The sequence below is a fragment of the Prinia subflava genome, chromosome 1 (genome assembly GCF_021018805.1).
Source record: "Prinia subflava isolate CZ2003 ecotype Zambia chromosome 1, Cam_Psub_1.2, whole genome shotgun sequence".
NCBI lineage: Eukaryota > Metazoa > Chordata > Aves > Passeriformes > Cisticolidae > Prinia > Prinia subflava.
Window position 1 is genome coordinate 16,068,016 of NC_086247.1, and position 19,700 is coordinate 16,087,715.

Consider the following 19,700-nt stretch of genomic DNA (forward strand, 5'->3'; position numbering starts at 1 on the left):
ATCACAGATACTAGAAAATGTGGGTGTGGATCATGTATTCACTGTGAAATTTGTCATGGGGGAAAGGAATACCAAAAAATGTACTTACCAGAGTTCAGTCTTTTAAGTAGAAGATCAGAGGAAATAGATGTGTCAGGGTAACGCTTTTACCTTACACTGATGTATGTGATCACCAGTCCAGAGTGGGTATTGGTTACATCTATAGAAGTCAATGCTCATTCTAATCACTCCTACTCTACCACTCAGCTGGTGTTCATGCAGTGGCTGGGCTTCAACACACAGAAGTTCCACTCTGGAACTTGCTTCTATGTGATTTAGTTTGGCTGTATTAAAACATTTCCAGCAGATCTCTACAAAGGTCTTTGTAGGAAATCAGATCAGTTCACAATGACCTATGTTATGTACCTTTCCACTGTTTTCTGGTATTGTTCTGACTGTTGTTGATCTGTAGCTAGTGTCAAGGCTCATGACACGCAATTTGTGTTTACAGTATCCTGGTTTCCATGGCTTTCCACAGTCTGCACTGTACTCAGTTCTTGACCTAGGAGAGGGCACAATATTCCCAGAATCACAGAAACAGACAGTATCTGAGGCTGGAAGGCACTTCTGAATATAATCTAATTCAAGTCCCTCCACTGAGAGCAAGGCCACCTGGAGTGGGGTGGTCAAAGTCATGTCCAGTTGAGTTTTGAGTATCTGCAGGATAGAGACCCCACAGCCTCCCTGAACAACCTGTTTGAATGTTCAGCCTTACAGTGGGAAAAAGCATGAACTGTATTACTTCTATTTCAATTTGTGCCAAATTTTCTTGTTCTTTCTCTTGGTATCATTCAGAAATCTCCAACTTCTTTAATTCCCTGTCAAGTATTTGTAAGCACTGATGATTTCCCTTGAACCTTCTCTATCCCAGGCTGAACATGGCACTCTCTGATTCCCTGATATGTCTGCACCTCCAGCCCCTGAATAATTTGTGACTCTTTGTGGGACTCTCTCTGTCCATGTCTCTCATGCAGGAGAGCCATCACTGGACAGAGTACTCCAGGGGCGAGGGAACTGGTCTCTGTCTGGACTTTATGCAGCTTCTTGCATTTCACTGCCCTTTTTGCATTTCACCTCCCAGTTCTTCAGTCATTTTTCCACACACATGACAGGTTCATCATCTACCCCATACTTCATCAGTTTGTCTATAAGAGTGTTTCTGGCTAAAGTGAAGAAGATATATTCAACTTCTACTTGAAAACACTTTGTTAATCACTCAAGCAGAACACTGAATCTCCTATTTCTAAATGCTTCTGTGGTGTAAAGATCTTTTCCTTCCAGTTCTGATTTTAGTTTTCCAAATTTGAAAGTATCTGTGAACTTTTCAAATGCAGGCAGACTTAATTTAAGTTTGATAAATTTTGGCAAATAAGGTAACAGAACTGCCAAAGCAGTCATAAATTGGCTGAGAAAATGTCTTCAGATGAGGTTAAGTCCTGCTTCTCTCTTCTGGTGAAGCAGTAGTCACGGTTCACGTTCAGGAGTACTGAGTTCCTAAGTCTCTGCATAATTAAGCAACTACAGAAATCTTGACTCTGAAATCTTGAGAGCATTTTGTCATCATTTAGGCATTTTGTGATGCAATAAAGCACAAATTCTTTTACAAATGTAACATGACAGAAGTAAAGAGATCACAAATATGCCACAGAAATCGTGCTTCTTGTTTTGAGCAGTGTTTGGTAAGAATGCACCCTCTTCTTTAGAGGTTTTACGAAAGTAAAATGTGCATCTGGAATTGCACATTTTAGGAAGAAGTTTTGATTAACAATTGCATTTTTCTTCAGTTCATAAAAGCAAATTATTTTAAGCTGCATGCTCCTTGTAATCTGGTTTTCATTAGGGCAGAAGGTTCAAAAACCTAGACAGTGAAAGTTATGATAGCCTCTTATGCCTCTAAAATTCTATACTGAATGTCATATGGAAAATTAGTATGAGATCTGCTTGATGGTTTAGACACTGAAGTAGTCTTAATCCAATATTTTAAAGGAAAGATAAAAAATAACTACGAGCTACACATTGAAATCCATTCTTCATTGCATGGTGCAAAAGTTAAAACAGTGCTCCTGTTCTGAGGAAAAAAAATATAACTTTTAATCAGGTCAAGAAAGTTGAAAATAAAACAAAGAAAGTATTCCTTTTCCCCTGATTTTGCTCTAGGTGTTCGACTAGATTCTGATCAGGAAAATTTAAAAAATTGTAATTGAATTCAAGCAATACAAGTTCTTCACTGTTTTTGTTTTTCAATTTGCTTGTTGGTTTGTTTGGTTTTTTTGTTTGTTTGTTTTTTTTTTCTTTTCTATCTCTAAGCTATCATAGGAGAATGATATTGAATGATAGGAGAACTTATTTGGGGACCACAAGAGGTTATCAAATCCAACACACCTCTCAAGTCTGACTTTAAAGGCAGTTTTATTTCCTCTGTGTCTTATGCAGCTCACTTCTGAAAATTTCCAGGGCTGTAAGTTATACAGTCTCTCCAGGCAAACATAAGCTCCCAATACATAACCTGCATCTCCAAGGTCTTCTTCACTTGCTACAGGGGAACTTCTGTGCCTATAGCCTGTAGTATCTTCTTTTTCTTCCCTGGACTTGGTGTCTTCAGGTTTGCATCTTCCATTTTTCTTACACCTCCCTCTCTCTCTCTCTCTCTGTCTTTGTCTCTCTCTCTTTCTGCTTCTGCACAGCATTTTTCCCTCTTCTTAAACACGTTACCACAGAGTCACCACCAAAATTGCTAATGGCCTCAGCTTTAGTCAGTGGTGGAGTTCCTTGGAGCATCCTGGAACAGGCTCCATGGGGCAGCCCCCGACATCTTCAGAGGCCACTCCTGCAGCCCCGATACCAAAACCTTGCCACAGTAACCCAGTACAATCTTCATCTGTGCACGCTTTTTCTTGGTGGCTTTCACATCCCGCCTGCTACACTCTTCTCCTCAGAAGGGGCTTCAGACTAAGAGGTGTAAACTGATCCCAAAGGAAGTGCTAACTCTCCTCGCTGCAGGCAGTGTCTGTCAGATGGCACTGGGTGCTATGGCTGGGATTCAGACTTCCTCCCGACTCTGCCACCACTGATCTTCACAGAACAGAAACAAAGTTCTTTTATACAGCAAAATATCAACAGATAAATAAAACAAGTGCCACTTTGAATACTTAATTACTCATCTGCAGTGAGTGAATGTGTGATGCTTGTTGCTAGCTGGGTTAAAACACAACATTGTCATTATTTTATGCAATTCCATAAACATTTGTTTTTAATAGAACAGTGTCTCCAGTACAATAATTTAATTATAATTTCTTTGTGGTTCAGAGGCAAAACTGCAAAGCCAGGTGTAAAAATCAACCACTGCCAAGTTCATACTTTGATGTAGTTTCTCTCTTGAGAAATAATAAAAAAAACCCAATAAAATCTACAAGACCCCTAGTAATTTCTAAAATCTCAAGTATTATGTTATTTATCATCTTTCACATTCTTCATGCTTGGTTTAAAGACAAGACAAATTTTAAAGACAAAATTACATTTATAAATCATGGTAAAAACCATTCTTCCTTGCAGGTATTAAAAATAATGAGAAAGAAAAAATAATTGAATTTCAAGTTGATGAATTGATATATTTACTTCTAGGTATTTTTTCCCCCTTTTCTTTGTTGAAGCAATCAATTTAAGTAATTTCTGCTTTCCTCTGTATTCCATTTTAATGAATTTACTCTTATGCCTTCTGCCCCTCAGCAACTCAAACAGTATCAGGCTTGAAAACCATGAAATCTAAATAAGTATCTTAGTGCTGCAGAGCTTCTAAGGTTTATTGTTTCAAAAAGCAACAGGAAACAGTTTGATCATCAAGAAATCTTTACATATTTTTCCATTGTGCCTATATTCATACAAGGCCCATCCAAATATTTTAATTTAAATTACCTGGTGTTGTAAGCAATAAAAGCACCATTCCTTTCCCAAAGTTCCTTTTTATGTGAGAAAAATATGCAATTTATTTTTTTGCTGGAAGACAGAAGTAAAGACATGGTTAACTAATATATAAACTGCTTATTTTTCTTTAAAAAAAATCTTGTGAGTTAATCCATCAATTTCAAATAGTTGTATACTAAACCAGATTTTTTTTTAATCATCTATGTACATTTTTAACCACACATATAGGTAAGAATTCAGGTTGTGGTTTTTGTTTGTTTGTTTGTTTTTTAAAAAGTTAGTTGTTTTTTGTTTGTGTTTTTGTTTTGTTTTGGTTTTTTTCTTAAGACAAAGTTATTGGCTTTATGTGCCAAGACTTTACTTGTGTTTAAATGTTTCCTTCCTTCTTTATAGAATAAAGAACAATAAATGAGACCTCGTGCACCATTTACTAGAATACAATTACTTTTCCTGTCAGCACAGGAGAGTCCAACTTGCCTAAATTACATCCAGAACATGACATTTCCTTGGAGAAAAAGGGGGCAACTCTGAGGATATGACTGAATTTTAATTAATTGCCAGGTAACATAAACGTTTAGTTACCCATTCAGAATCTGGGAAAAAAAAATCCTAAAACACTTAGAGAATAGAGATTTCCTCTACCTTCACCTGGGCTCCATCTCTCTGTTCCCCTCTCTCCTGCCGCACCTCACCTGCAGCTGGCTACCGACCGGCGAGGCTTCAGCGCCCACGGCTGCTCTTGGTCCCTCATCCTTCGCTGTGTCCTCACCTACTCGTGTCCTCCGGCGCTGCCCTCAATGCCCGCCCGGCCCCGCTGTGCCTCCGGCGCTGCCCTCAGTGCCCGCCCGGCCCCGCTGTGCCTCCGGTACTGCCCTCAGTGCCCTCCGGCCCCGCTGAGCCTCAGCGCCGCCAGCCGCTGCTCTGGCCGTGCTGTGCCTTCCTCTCGGCTCACCCCGTGTTGCCCAGCACAGGCCTCCCGGCAGGCACAGGCTGTGTGAGTGTTGTTGGGTTTTCCTCTGGCATTTTTGTGGTTCTGTCTCAAAGGTGGTAGGTGGGAAGGCAATGTATTCGTTTAACTTATGTTCAAGCACTTTTAAAATCCTCACCTCCTTAGCTACAGATGCATTGTTTGATTTTTTGATTTTTTGCTGGCTGTCATATCTATATAAATTTTACTGGTATTCAGCACAAAAGTGAAAAGTGAGAGTGAAGATGTGAATAATGTCAATTTATCGTCATCACTGGGTTTATTTGGAATTCAAAATCTGTGAGTTTTACAAATCAATACTTCTTTTTGTCCTTAAGAACTGTTTTATGTCCCTTTACTTAAAATCTGGATGAACTTTGTTAGTAAAAGATAAAAAATCTGCAAAGCTATCCTGAAAGATTTTCAGTTGATGGATATTTTGCAGTCTTTATATTTTGAAATCTGTAAGGTTATTCTTGTGCATAAATTATGAAGAAAGGCTGAAATTTTTTCATTGCTATAGATTTGTAGAAAAAGTCAATATATAAATAAACATATATATAATTATATATTTCTATATCTATCTTGCTTTATGTTTGGAGTTTTTAGAATGTATCAGAATATTATATAAAATAAATATAATATGCATTATACCTCAGAGACTGTTCTCTATACTGTGCAGACCCATATGTTTATTGTCTGACTCTAAACATTACATTATTGAGACTGAATTGAAGACTTAGGTTTTATTTAGTGGAGCAAGATCTCACTAACCTAATAAGAAGGTCTTTGACCCAGGTACCCAGGTCCACTGGGTTTTTGTGGTTGGTCACCAAAGTTTGAAGATTTATTGAGGAGTAGAGGATCAGGCAGAGTACACACAGAATAAACTGCTGAGGGATTTTCTTACACTCTTTATGACAAAGTGGAGTGACCAGAAACAGCTCTCAAGTGTCTGTGTGTGTCAGAGATGCCCAAGAATTGCACCTTCACATGTGATCAGAGGTCAGTGACATTATTATAATCACAGAGCCATAGCAAAACAGTTGGCACTGCTGGAGTTCTGCAATAGACATGTTCAGGCTCTCCAAGAAAAGTGGGCAGGAAACAAAAGGAGTAAGTGTTTGTGCAAAGGAGGAAGCAGAGGGAACTGGCATTGCCTATGGAACTTCCTAAAGATATTTTTGTGCCTATTACTGTGCTCATTTGCGAGTTTCATAATCAGACTATAATACCACAGGCTTTAAAACTGAGTTCAAATTTTTAAGGTGTTTTTCACTTCAGCCTGTGTAGTTTCTATTCTGCTGATTATAGCACAGCCAATAAAGAAACAGAATAAGAAACTAAATCAAAGCTGGGTTTTTTTTACATGAAGGCAGTATAGGATGTGCAGAAAAATTAGCTGTTTATTTTGCTATAAATATCTAGATAGATAAGATGATGTGATACATTGTGTACCAGATTAAAGCTTGATCTACCGTGCAATCTCATTGAATTCTCAATGAAGTCCATAAATTTGCATGTCCCATAAATCACTGATGACATTGCCTGTCTTTGATCATCCATTTTATTGAAATTTACGGTTCAATATTTATGTAACATTATTGTGAATATCACTGAAAGTGACAAGAATAAGCAGAAAATTAAATAAGACATAACTAGAGAAATATATTTTCAAAATTTATAAGGAAAACTGAACAGTGAACAGCAAACCAGGAAGAAATAAAAGATAAAAATTTATTAAATCAGATTTCACTGGAGATTATTTAGACATGTACAGATTTCACCTTTTTTTTTTTTTTTATGGGCCTTTACTCATAAAATTTTAAAAGGAAAAAATGAAAAGAGAGAAAAACTGCAGGTATCTATGAACATAAATAGAAACAATCCACGCCCACAAAAAGAAAAACAAAAACCAAAAAAAACCCCTGAAATATTACTTTCATAATCATCACTCATCGTAATATCAGTGATACTCCCTCTGCACAAGAACCCTTATGCATATTCAAACAGAGATCTTAATTTGAATTCATAATACCTTGAAAAGCTTTTTAATGCCAAGTCGCCTCTTGCATATCACTTTGAAAAATCTTCCCCTTTCAGCATATGGTTAAGATCAGAGAAATATGTTAGGAAAAATGACATCTTGGCTGTAAGTGGTTCTTTTGCATTTATGCCTTCATGTCACATTTGCAAGATTGTTATTGGATAAAATTTCCCAGTACATGACCAAATCAATTTAATTTGAAAGTATGGAGTGTGAATATTAAAAGTAGATTTTTATAGAGTATCAGTATTAGCTATGTATTTGTAATTGAACAATGTCAGATTCTATCAAGTCTTAACTGAAGTGTTATCTTCTTACAGTTTTTGTGAATGTTTTTCTTCATCTTCGATAACTGGAAATTAAAAGGATAGGGATGCACACAATTCTTTCAAGGCATTTAGGTGCCCAACCACTGTTAAGCTACGACATTTTGATTGCAGTGATTTTAGTGTCTATTGGGTGTGGGAACATGCCGCACATATATACACGCAACCTAAACTACATCCTTAAACCCTCTTGGTAACCAACAAACAGATAAATACATTCTCATTAACTACTATCTTCCATCCTTTCACAGACTTGATAGTATATTGCCATTTCTTGGACTTCATCCATCACTCCAGGTGTTCAAAAATAGGCCGTGATTCGGGATCCCTTCATTAGGATGGGTGCCTATCACAGGAGAAGCAGCACACTTGATGATTGGGCACCAGCACCGGCCAGACTCTGCCGGTCACTGCCACACTGTCCTTGCTCCTCGCAACATTCACTCTTCACTGGTTCATGTTGTTCCTGCTGTTTTGCTCCCTGCAACATACAACTCGCACCACAATTTTCCCCCAGGTTAAATGTCCTTGAGGCACACACAGTGTTTCCCCATCCTGCTGCTTTAGCCACCAAGTATACTGTGGTCCTTGAACAAAAACAATCCCATTGTTGAATGGGCTTGTCTTTTCCCTTGGGAAGAGCTGGTTAGGCACTTAATGTCTCCGAGGATTCCTACCTTGGTAGTTTGTTAGAGGTTATTCAGGAAGTTACAGAAAGGCAGAGAAAGAGATTATCATGGATCTGTACCAAAATCACAGCAAAGCTTATCTTTCCTCTCTTCCTTGTCCACGTGTCCTTACTGGACTTGTTGCACATTGGTGAAGACCAGCTACTGTTACTCTTCCTAACTGTTTCCACACCAGTTATTCTTTTATTTGCAACATTTCATAGCTGACATCTAAGAAATTATGCTGCTTCAACTGTGATAGAAATAGGGGTGCTAAAAGCAGGTTGCACAAGATATAATTATAACATTCTCTTTTATTTGTCAGGGTCTTGTGCACTATGAAGTTAGTGGTAGAAATCCTGTCAACAGTGTTTGTCAATTTACTTGAAGATCAAATCTCTTTTTACACTGTCTTCACAACTTAAGGCACCAAACATTTGCATGGGCATAACGTAATTCAGTCATCTCACAGATGGGAGCTTTTACCTATGGGGGTCTGGTTACAAGACTTGAACCAAGCAAATGATATTGTAGATGGAGGAAAATAAGATTACAAGTACAGTAATTCTGTTATTTATTGTTCTAATGCTTGCAATACACTAAGATGATATACAGTGGGCTTTGGTTATATATGCAGCATTTAAATGTAGGTAATATTAATTGGATTTGTAGCAAATTTTCTGCATGAATCAGAATAAAAACCATGATGATTTGTTTGGGCCATTTTGCTGATGGTAGCAAAATCACACTTTGGAAATGTCTCCAAACAGCTGTGGCTCAGAATAGAGGGCACATTAGTTGACATTGTTTATATTTTTAAACAGTGCCATACTAATTTTTTAAGTTTTGGTACAATATAGCAACAGTGTTAGTAAATAGTTTGTTATATTTCTAGGAATTCAGATATGTTTTTCTGTAATTAATTTGTGTAAAGCAAAACATGAGTTCTTCAAAACAGTAGGAAAGTTTTCTACAGTAAACTACCAATTTAAAATTAATTTTCTGAATGTCCATAATGCATGAAAACATTATGTTCTTATTATTTATATGTTTATATATTTATTATGCCTTTCACAATATAGGACCAGAACCTGTGATGTGAAACTTGTGAGGTTTCACAGTTTTATTATATTTAGTGGATGCAGAGTGCTCTGGCTAATTACTAAGAAAAAATTAAAGATGTGTTATTCCTTTTTTTATTTTTATTTAATTTATTTTTTTTACCTGGCCATGGCATAATTTAGCAGAATTTTTAAGAGACCCTTAGTATTTTCAATTCCTAAACTTCTGTAATAGTCATGAATTTTTTTCTTTCTGTTAGAAGTAAGCCATTATGGATGTCAGAATTCTTTAAACTTTTTGTTCTGTGAGCCTATACTGATTAAAGTTGGTTTTTTTTCTATCCTTATCATTAATTTTTAATCAGTATTGACTGAGTTTTCAGACTCTGGGGCAAGTTTTACTCATGCTAGCACTCTAATTGGGCAGAAACAAGAATTGCTTTTCAAATATGCTTCAAATATTTTGGGTAATAAACTGAATAAGTACTGCAATATGGTATTTCCATTCAAGTTATTTGAAGGGTATTTCCATTTCTGAATGAAAAAGAACTACATTTCCAATTAATTTTATTAGCTCATAGAAATAATTTTAACATAATATCCTCAAAAAATATTTTTGAGTTACTAGGCATATGTACACTACTAATAAAGAAGATACAGAACATCAGTCATTTGAGAATTGTTTCATCATAGAATAAAGTCTTTTAGAAATGATTTTCTGAATATCCAGTGTTTACCTGGTATATTCAGCATAAGATCACGTGCTAAAAAATAGAGTAATTTTGGTTTGAGTGTCACCATCAAAAAAGAAAAAAATTGTGATAATTGGTTAAATAGTTTCACAGTTATTCATATGACATGAAAAATGTATGCCTGTGGTAAAAGTGTAAATATTTGATCTATTAAAACTTATTACTGTGATGTAAACATCTTTATTGCGAAAGCATCTTGCATTAAGAAATCACTCATGAATGGCTTTGGTGTGAAAACTGATCACTGTTTGAAAATGAGAAAATGATTTCTCAAGAATAAACCTAATGACTGGATACTCACTAAAATAAAATATGACAATACAATTAGTATATAGTGGGTAAGATTCTCAAGCTTCTTTTCTCAGGATAATGTGACTGCTGCACATCATGTCAGACTGTTTATGATAGGGATTAAACTCAACTTGATTTATGATAATTTTTTTGGTTAAAGCAAAAGAGGAAACTGACATTTTTGCATGCTGTTGTAAAGTGACTGAAACAATGCTAATCCAGACATATAATTAATAAATAGTAGATTATAAAAATATGTATTGGCATCAGTATGATAGTTCCTAAGTAACTGTAACTTGAAACAATTCCTGTTTTAACTCCTTAATTTTGGATCAGCATTCCAAGACAAACATGTTAAAAAGTCTTAAGCAATTGTTCACCTAAACAGTAATGAATTTCTATTTTTAGCAAGAAAGTATCAATTTTTAAGGGGTAATTTTGTGGTTTTTTTTACAGCTGAAGATGCTTGTGGAGGAACTATGAGAGGATCAAGTGGAATCATCTCGAGCCCCAACTTTCCTAATGAATATCATAATAATGCAGATTGCACATGGACTATTGTGGCAGAGCCTGGTGATACTATCTCACTCATATTTACAGATTTCCAAATGGAAGAAAAATATGATTATTTGGAAATAGAAGGTTCTGAACCACCTACAATAGGGTGAGTCAAATATTGCAATTTTAATGAGACAAAAGAAAATGATGATGAAAGGTGAAAATACAACTTTTTGTTACTTTTCCTTCTGTGAATATGTAATCTTGCTAAAAAAAGCCCCTCACTGTAATAATTGTGGCCATATTATAAATGTTGATATTCTAATTGCAGCTATAAAATGGTTTTTAGATCTATTCTGAAGATGTAGCATTAAGATGAAAGGCACTGTAGACTCATTTGCCTCATTATATATGTGTCTAACCATTTAACCATTATCGTATTAAAAGTGTATATATTTCGAATATACATGTGCTGCTAAGGTTTGGTGAAGCCTTCAGCGAGGTTCATAATGTCAGAAAGTGAATAGTGTGGAGGCTTTTGGCACAGAACTAGGGGGAATTAGCATGGACCACACCTGCTGGTCATGGCTTGTCTCTGGAGGAGTTTCCTGTACAGAGAACTGTATGCATGGTCTCTAAATAATGTGAGTATGGTTGGTGATACACCTACCTAGAAATATCCACCCTGATCTGTGAGATAAAACACCCTGAGTAGTTACTGTACTTCTTGGCTCTGGTTTTACTCCAAATATGGCACCTTTAAGGAGAGTTTATGACTGTTTGTTTGTTGACTTAGCAGTAGTAGCAATATTTTCGCCAGTCTGACTTCTGCAATTCTTAATCTCAGTGTAGATGTGTTGTGTAGATGTTGTAACACAAGTACAAGAAACAAAATAGTAAATAATCTCTTTCAAGATCAAGTTCAGTTAAATAGGAAAAAATAAATTATACATTCTGGTCTGGTAGTTTTATGGTAACAGCATGACACTACTCAAGAAATATGTCAATATGACAAATCCTTGTGTTTGTTTTGTTGGATTAAATATGCTGTTGATTCACAGAAAAGAAGTTCTACACAAACCCATAAATCACAGTTATGGTCTCCAGTAAAATCTTGATCTCTTAACTGGCTCATAAAGCTTTATGGAAGTTCTGTATGACAGATAGAGGCATGTGAACAACAGGTGATACAAGTGTTGTAGATAATGTCTAGATACATTAAGGTCAGTAGAGTCTTGTTTTCTTCATACCAGTATAAACCCCCACCAAATGTAACATAGACCAAATAAAATTATTCTGATTTTATAAGAAGGAAAGATCTAAAATTAGATAATTATATTATTTTAAAAGCATCAGACTAGGTTTCTATAAGTGTTGCTTATAAGTAATATATTTTTACTGCTTCAGGGTGTAATAAAAGTCTATACTCTAAGTCTAAGCTTTAGCAAATAGTGTTTTTTAATTTGAGTTAATTTATACTGCCACCTACGTACTTAATTACCTGTATTAGAATATTACTTAATTGCCATTGAGTTTTTCAAGGTCTTAAACTGAAATCTTTTGAACTAGCTGTCAGCTAAAATAAAATTTAAATAATAATTTATAATAATTAGTGCAGTAACACCAATGACTTACAGATATTATGAATCACTTGAATAGCTAAATGTGCAATTGATTTCTCTTGAATGTGTTTCCTTTATTCATTTATGAGCTTCAAACAATGATTTAATTTTTGTTCTACAAATACAAGGCTGTATTCAAATTATACAATAGGACTACATTATATGTGGAAATTCCCATTATCTGTTTACAAAACAAAAATTTACAATGCTAATTTAATAATTGCTCATGTAGAGAAGCAGACCGAGAGCACATTCTTTTTTTAGCTTGTTATTTATATTCTGTAAATTGGACTGATGTGTTCAATTATGGAAAAGTATCCCCCCATATGTTGGGAAAAACAGCATTGGAAATCTTATTTAACAACAATTTGTTAATTAGATTTACAGTGGTAATACTATATATGCCCTTAGACTATAGCTAATCTAAAACTAAACCCAGGTTCTTTCTTTCAATCTGGAAAAAAAAAATTACCTAATTTTCAAAATTATGAAAAACAGACTGGTTGATCTGGAGAATAAGTATTTTAAAATAATTTCTTAGAAAGTTTGGTGCTTTATATGGCTATTACACTTACTGATTTAAAAAAAAATCCTAAATTTTATCTTCTGCACATCTGCTGCGCAAAAAAATCCCTACGTTTTGTTTGTAATGGAAATAAAGAGCCAGATTATGCATCAAGTAGATAGGCTGGGGTTATCCATGAGCCAAGACTTGGAATTCTTTATGAAGTGCTAACTTTCTGTGGTTTTCTAGTCAGCTGTTGTAATATTTCAGACATGCCAGTATTTTCTCTCAAGAAAATCTTGATAGGCCATTTTCAGTTAAAGAGCAGTAAAAAAGGCGTAGATGTCCTTCAGGGTTCTTTGGTCTTGTTGCTTATTCTAACATTTTCCAGCTAGAGTTGAATGATGGCATTTCTTAAATTTTGGGAGTGAAACCGAAGGAAAATTATTAGTTTGAGGAAATTATCTTCCCCATTTTTTTCAACAAAACAAAAACTGAAAATAAATAAGATCTAGTGAAATGTTCCTTTTTGTCTACCAAAAACCAGGCTGTGCCAAACCAATACACAAGCTGACAACTGTTCTTCCTGCATATTTGGAGAGCTTGATTGTTAATTAACATTTCCTGACTCTTAATCCCATTTTACTAGTTATGAAAGAACAAAATGATAAACAGAACCTGTAAGAAATATTAGTGAAGAATATACTAACTAGTGGTAAGTAAAGTGAGGGTGAGCAGGCAGATAGTATCTGTTATGGGAAAGGATATTACCTGGGGTTGGGTTTTTTTAATGAGGAAAATGCTGTTGTCTGTGTTAGATATGTACATGGTCACTTTTATTTCCAGTTCGATTACAATAAAAGTTAGCCTTTAGGAGGCATTTAAAAATTAAGTGTACTGTTATGACAACCTTCAACAGACACATGCAATAATAAAACAGATTCTCAATCAGATCTTTTAAACAAAGTGATTATTTTATTTATCCAGTGCCTGAACAGGTTAGATTTATTTTCAGTCAATGTACTTAATTAAATAATGCTCATATCAAAGACTACAGAGGAAAAGCTCTGCCTGACGTAAATGTGGCAGCACAGGGATAGAGAATCACACCTCGATAGTACAAGTACCAATAAAAGTAATAATATGTTGAAGGAAAAAAAGAAAAACAGACAAGACATGATGCAGAGTTTCTCATAGGAACAGATTAAAATAGGAGGAAAAGAATCCCACCTTGGGCCCAACATTTATTTTCTTGAAAAATCACTTGAAATTAGAAAGTGACAAGGATAACAGTCTCTTTTTTAGTAATGAAGACTGTTGACACTGTTTAGACAATTATTACTGTTTTCTTTAGATAATTATTACTGTAAAAATTTTTACTTTTTAATGCAGTTTTTAAATGTGTTTAATGCTCAGAGGAAGACCTCAGGAAGGCAATATTTATGAGTAATAAGATTTTTGAAAGTATACTAAAAGACTCAGATGAGAAAGTTTGTAATCTGATAACAATTCAATATAAGTGTGAAGAATAGTAGCAAAATTGATACTGCTTCTCATAGGAAAAATTATTTCAGAAGAATGTGGTTGTAGCCAAATAGGTAGAAATTTTTATTCAATAAATATGGCAAACAAAGTGCAGTCATAAAAACCTTCTGTAATTATCAGAGTATTTGTTTACTGATAGTGGATAGAATTAATTTTTACTAGATTTAATTGAAAAAAAAAAAAAAAAAGAAGAGTCACTGCAAGAAACAACCGAGTTTTGGAATGCCTAAATCCTTAGGGAACAGAAGGTAACAGAGATAATGCTTAACTATGGAACAGGGAGAGCAGAAAATCAGGAACCGGAGGAATACCAATGCTAAAAATATTATCTGATTTGAGCCTTTGATAATCCATCCATTGTGTATTATCATTTTTGTCTTTTTCTGAAGGACTGAGAACAAAAAATGAGGTTCTTTGCTTTCTTGGAAACAAAAGCTTTCCATAGAAACCAGGTATTTCTGTCCTTTACTGTTTGCTTCTATGATTTAATTTTTGCTTGGTGACTCAGCATTTCACCTGTGGCATTTCCATGAGGCCGTTTTGAACCCTCCAAGAAGCATTCTCTGATGTGTAGGGTTCAGGCACAATGATAGTGTTTAGGAGGGGAATTTGTTACAGTGACTATGGAGGTTAATGACATGTTCTTCATTGTTCTATTGTGTGATTCTATCGGACAATCATAATCTGAAAAGGACTTTGAAACTGGCTTTACATCTGGTACTCTCAAAATTCTTACTGAAACACGAAAAAGATTTGAATCTAAGAGAGGAGTAAGATATCAAATCATATGTTTAACAGTAGAGGTGGAGGCTTCTCTTATTTTGTACTCTTTGTTCTTGTATGTTTCTGAAGAAATAGAAGGCCCTTCCATAGTGAGTACCCTGTTTTGATGGTGTTTTCTGCATTCATTTCTCGGATTTTAGTTCAAAGTGCAGTCACAAACGTGCCTCAAACTTTGCAGGCAGAATAGACACATATAAACATGAGTTACATGATGAAAATCTGTCACTTAGGGGTAGAGACCTTGAAGTCTATGCTTATAGAAGTTACTTTGTGGCATTTAGATTTAGTGCTTAGTAAAAGGAGAATGTGACTTCAAGAATTGTCATATCCATGGAAATACAAATAAACCAAAGGTGTAAATTCAGTTTAATCCTAGAATTCAATATGCTATTTATGTGTCCACATAACCAGGTTGTAAGGAAACACAAGACAATTATAAAACTTTATAAGCAGCATGGAAGGGAACTCAGGAGCTGACTGCTGACTGCTGCTGAAAGGAGACTCAGCTCTTAGGTGAGGTGAGGTTGCTCAGGCCTTTATTCAAACATGGAGTCTAAACAACCTATGTGGACAACCTTCTGAATTTCCTGACTGTCCTCATGGGAAGAAAAGCTTATCTATTTTTTCCTGATTTAGAAATCATTGTTTTCAGTCAGAATCAACAAACAAGAATTTATTATTACAAGGTATCTCTGAGGTCCAAACATCTCCTTCTTCCTTATGGATAGGCAGTGGTATGGCCTTTCTCCTGAGCAGGTTGGCTGATACGGCCAGTCCTAGCTCATGAGTTGAAGATCTTCCTTCCTCAGGCTCAAGTTGACCCATTCATCTTACAGGGATATGTACATGAGCCGAGACATAAATTTCTCCTGTATTGCTCTAGAATAATGCTAAAGCTCATCAGGGATATGTGATTTATAACTATAGTGGAGTCAAGCCTCAGTGAGAAAACTGTTAAATTCCAGTGTATACTTGCATCAGACAGGGAGGCAGATGCAGGCACAGAATCTCCTTGGCTCATTGTTGTACAAATGAACACTTTATATGGCCACTGTGATGCCCCTTTTGAAAAAACACATGTTCCTACTTCTATTTCTGACTCATCCCCTACCTTGTGTTGGCTCAGGTGTTTAGCCAGTCACAAAGGAACTGTACCAGGAAGTGATAGAAGTAAAAACCAAAGTTTTTTTGTTCCCGTGTTAGTGAGCACAAAACACAAGAGCTGAAGAGAACAGCGAGGCACATAGGGAGGGGAGTATTGTTTCTTCAAGGAATAGAACAACTTCATTGTCAAAATAAAGCCAGATCTGTTGTCTTCTCAGGTACTTGTATGTTGAATAACAGTACCTGTGCAAAGACTACTTTTTTTCCTCCCCCTTTTAGAGTAGGAGCAGAAACGTCACAGAGTTCTTTGATTTCCTTTATATTTTTATATATTTTTTGTATCCTTAATTTAATGCATTCTTGTGATGGTATGAAATATTTTATTTTGATTAATGTACACAGTGTCAGGAAGACAGTGTTCTGTTGATGCTGTTGCAAAAGTGGTTAAAAGCTCTTCTTTTGAGGAAGCTTTTCTGAAGCTGCTCCTAATTTCTTACCTTTCCTGTGTTCAGGAGTACTGCAAAAGCAGACATTTGTAAGCCTTTTCTGAAGTTGCATGCTTTCATTATTCTGATAGTACTTTTTAATATGCATGAAGTTACTCTCATCTGGAGTCAAACAGATATTCACCAGGAGTTATCAAATGAGCAGTTATACATTGGATGGGCTTTTTACGTATATTCTTCTTAACAGAGATAGGATTATATTATTTCACAAAGTCTTATCAACATTCAGAAACAAATTGAAACCAGTTGTCTTGAATCTTTATATGCAAGAACAGCACTCTGGTTTTCCCACATCCCTCTTAGACAAAGATTTGTCTAAGTCAGTAACTCTACTGCTTTTGTGCTTCCATGGGTCACTTTAATCCTCTATTGATGAAACAGCCCAGAGTGCTTCCAGTGTGGCTTATTTGTAACTCTGCTTTGTGCAAACCAGGCAAATAATAGTCTAGACCTGGGGGATTTAACTAATGAATACTTAAAAAGTGTAACGAAAAGAAACAAAAGTCACAAAGAAAATCGGAAGTCTCTTACAGCAGATTTAGGGAATAAAAGAGAGGTAGGAAGATGGCTTGATGATTTAACAGGGAGCACTTTGGATGTGCTTACTCCAGCAGTATACTGCACTTGTTTTGATGTGGTCATTCTCTATAGTCTCAGGATGGCAATTGTTGGAGTAGTAAGGGAGACATTGCACTTGTCATGACTGAAACATCAGTGACTGAAGTGGTAAGTTTTATGCTGCGTGAGCTGTATGGTGGGGGAAAGTGTATTAGGATAGCATAAATCCCAAAACAAGGCAGGGAAAAACCAACCAACCCAAACCACAAAGAACAACTAAACTGCAAAACATATAACAAATTCATTTGTCATTCCAGAGTAATTAAAATTTCACGTTTTCTTCTCACATGTTCTGAGTCCTTGCCATGTTTACTTTATTCAGCAAAATAAGTAGCATGTTTTGGGGGAACAGTGACCCTTAAAGAGATAATCCCAAATCACTCTCATTTCTAGATTCTGAATTAAAAATTTTACTGTTTTGTACGCTAAGTAAACAACATGCATTCATAATTCCATCTTTTATGTCTCAGGCTACAACAGCTAAAAGTATAATATTTTGAATACGAGTGAAATTCGTTGCATTCATTAATAAATTCTGACAAGCTAAAACATTATTTATAAGGACCCTATGGGCTAATCATAACTTCACAAACAGATGCTTCTTTCTGTGATTGGCCATCTGTTTTGTGGGTGAATATCCTATTGGGATGTTTAGAATGCAAATTCACTTCTAAAATGAACCAGTGACTAAAACAAATAATTAATCCTTTGAATCTGCTAATGCAATTCCATTATATTAAGGATCAACATAATGTCAAACTAGTGTCAGAACAATTTTTTATAATTACTTGCTATCAAATAAGCAGGTGACAAGCAACAATCCATGACTTTCTGGCCATGACCTAACAGTTAGTAAAAAATGAAAATAAACGAGTCATGTACATTTACTGTATGCTTATTTCTTCTGCATGCAGTAAGTCATGCAAACTTTCATGTTTAGGGTGGTCGTGTATTGGACTGAGTTGTCCAGGGAGGTGGTGGAGCCACTGTCCCAGCTGGTGTTTAAGAGATGTCTGATGTGGCACTGGGTGATATAATTTAGTGGTTTAGGGGTTAGAGTGGTAGTGCTGGTTAGATGGTTGGACTTGATGACCTTAAAGGTCTCCCAACATTGATCATTCTCTGATTAAGTGATTTCACCTGACATAACTAATGTTTAATCCTAATGAATGATAAGATGTAAACCATACTTTCAATGGCAGCTTTAACTGGTTGTTTTGTGAGGCTTTTTCGTAGTCAGCTACTTCTTTGTCCTCCACTAAAAAGTTTATTAATGAAGATACATCTCAATTAAGTGAACTCCATGCTTCTTTCTTTGCCGAGTAGACTTTTTAGATATTTCTGTAAGAGTCCATAAGTTATTGGCAGCTTCACATCTCTCCAGCCTATTTGGTATCCAGAGTAGTGTCTTTGAATCTGCAGAAAAATTACTTACTGCCATAGTACATACTCCTTCTTCCTGAAGCATATAACACAATCTTTCATGTGGATATATTGCACTACTGCAGAAATTCTTTTCCTCATTATTTTTTGTGCCAGAAGACAAACTTAAACCATCATCTCTATTTTCTGAGCAAGAATGTGCTGTCCTGAATGTACTGAGGGAAGTTAACGGTAAGGTGAAGGACTGTTTGAAAAAGGCATATTTTCTATTTAGAAACTGGCATTATGCCATTCAAGGAAAAGAATTAAAACAATTCTGAACTGAAGCTTCCAACTTTTTAATTAAATTTTTCAATCCTGTATAACTTATAGAATGTGAGATTCAATCCCAAAATGCTTGCATCTTTACTTGTTTGTGTTTTGGTTATTTTTGAGGTGCATGTTTTCCAGAGAGTTAATTATAAAGGGGGAATTCTGTAATAAGGTAGAATTAAGAAAATGCTACAGTGTTGAATGCAATTTAAAGCAGAGTTCAGCTCCTTTGGGAGAAAAATGAGAGATGATTATGATAGAAGTAATGGCTAACAGTCCTTAGAGTATTATTTTTTTCATTTTGTTTTGAATTACAATGAATCTACTAGCAAGACCTTCAACCAGCTGTTAATGGATTTAAACTAGGTAGCTGAAAGTTAAGTTTATACTGAAAATATTTTTATTACTGTACTTTGTGCATCAGGCATATATAGACATAAATTGGAGTGTTACAGAAGTGTTGCCATTCCATCTGGTTTTGGTGATTTTGAACAGAGGTTCCCCAAAACTATGAAGTGGAGCAGCACATTTTATTACTCTCTTCTATAAAGGTACCATAGAAATAAAGCTTAAATTGTTAAACTTGTAATTTCAAGTGTTGTTCTTGTTTAAAAGTGATTCAACTTAATTTAAATAAGAGTCTGATCTATTTAATATGACTTTTCTTCTTAGTTTGTGCAAAGCTTGCTACTGATGCAGAAAAAGGGTAAAAATGAACCTGGTGGTTTCATTAGCCTAGTTCAGTTTACACA

General features: G+C 35.4%; 1 protein-coding gene across 3 annotated transcripts in view; it reads left to right on the plus strand.

Moving 5' to 3' along the window:
• CSMD3 (CUB and Sushi multiple domains 3) overlaps positions 1-19,700 on the plus strand; it is a 585,345-nt gene that overhangs the window by 172,809 nt on the left and 392,836 nt on the right. For all 3 annotated transcript variants that reach the window (XM_063423509.1, XM_063423591.1, XM_063423676.1), the window contains exon 5: positions 10,529-10,736. In XM_063423509.1, the coding sequence (XP_063279579.1) occupies positions 10,529-10,736 (208 nt within the window). The remainder of the gene's footprint in view (positions 1-10,528; positions 10,737-19,700) is intronic.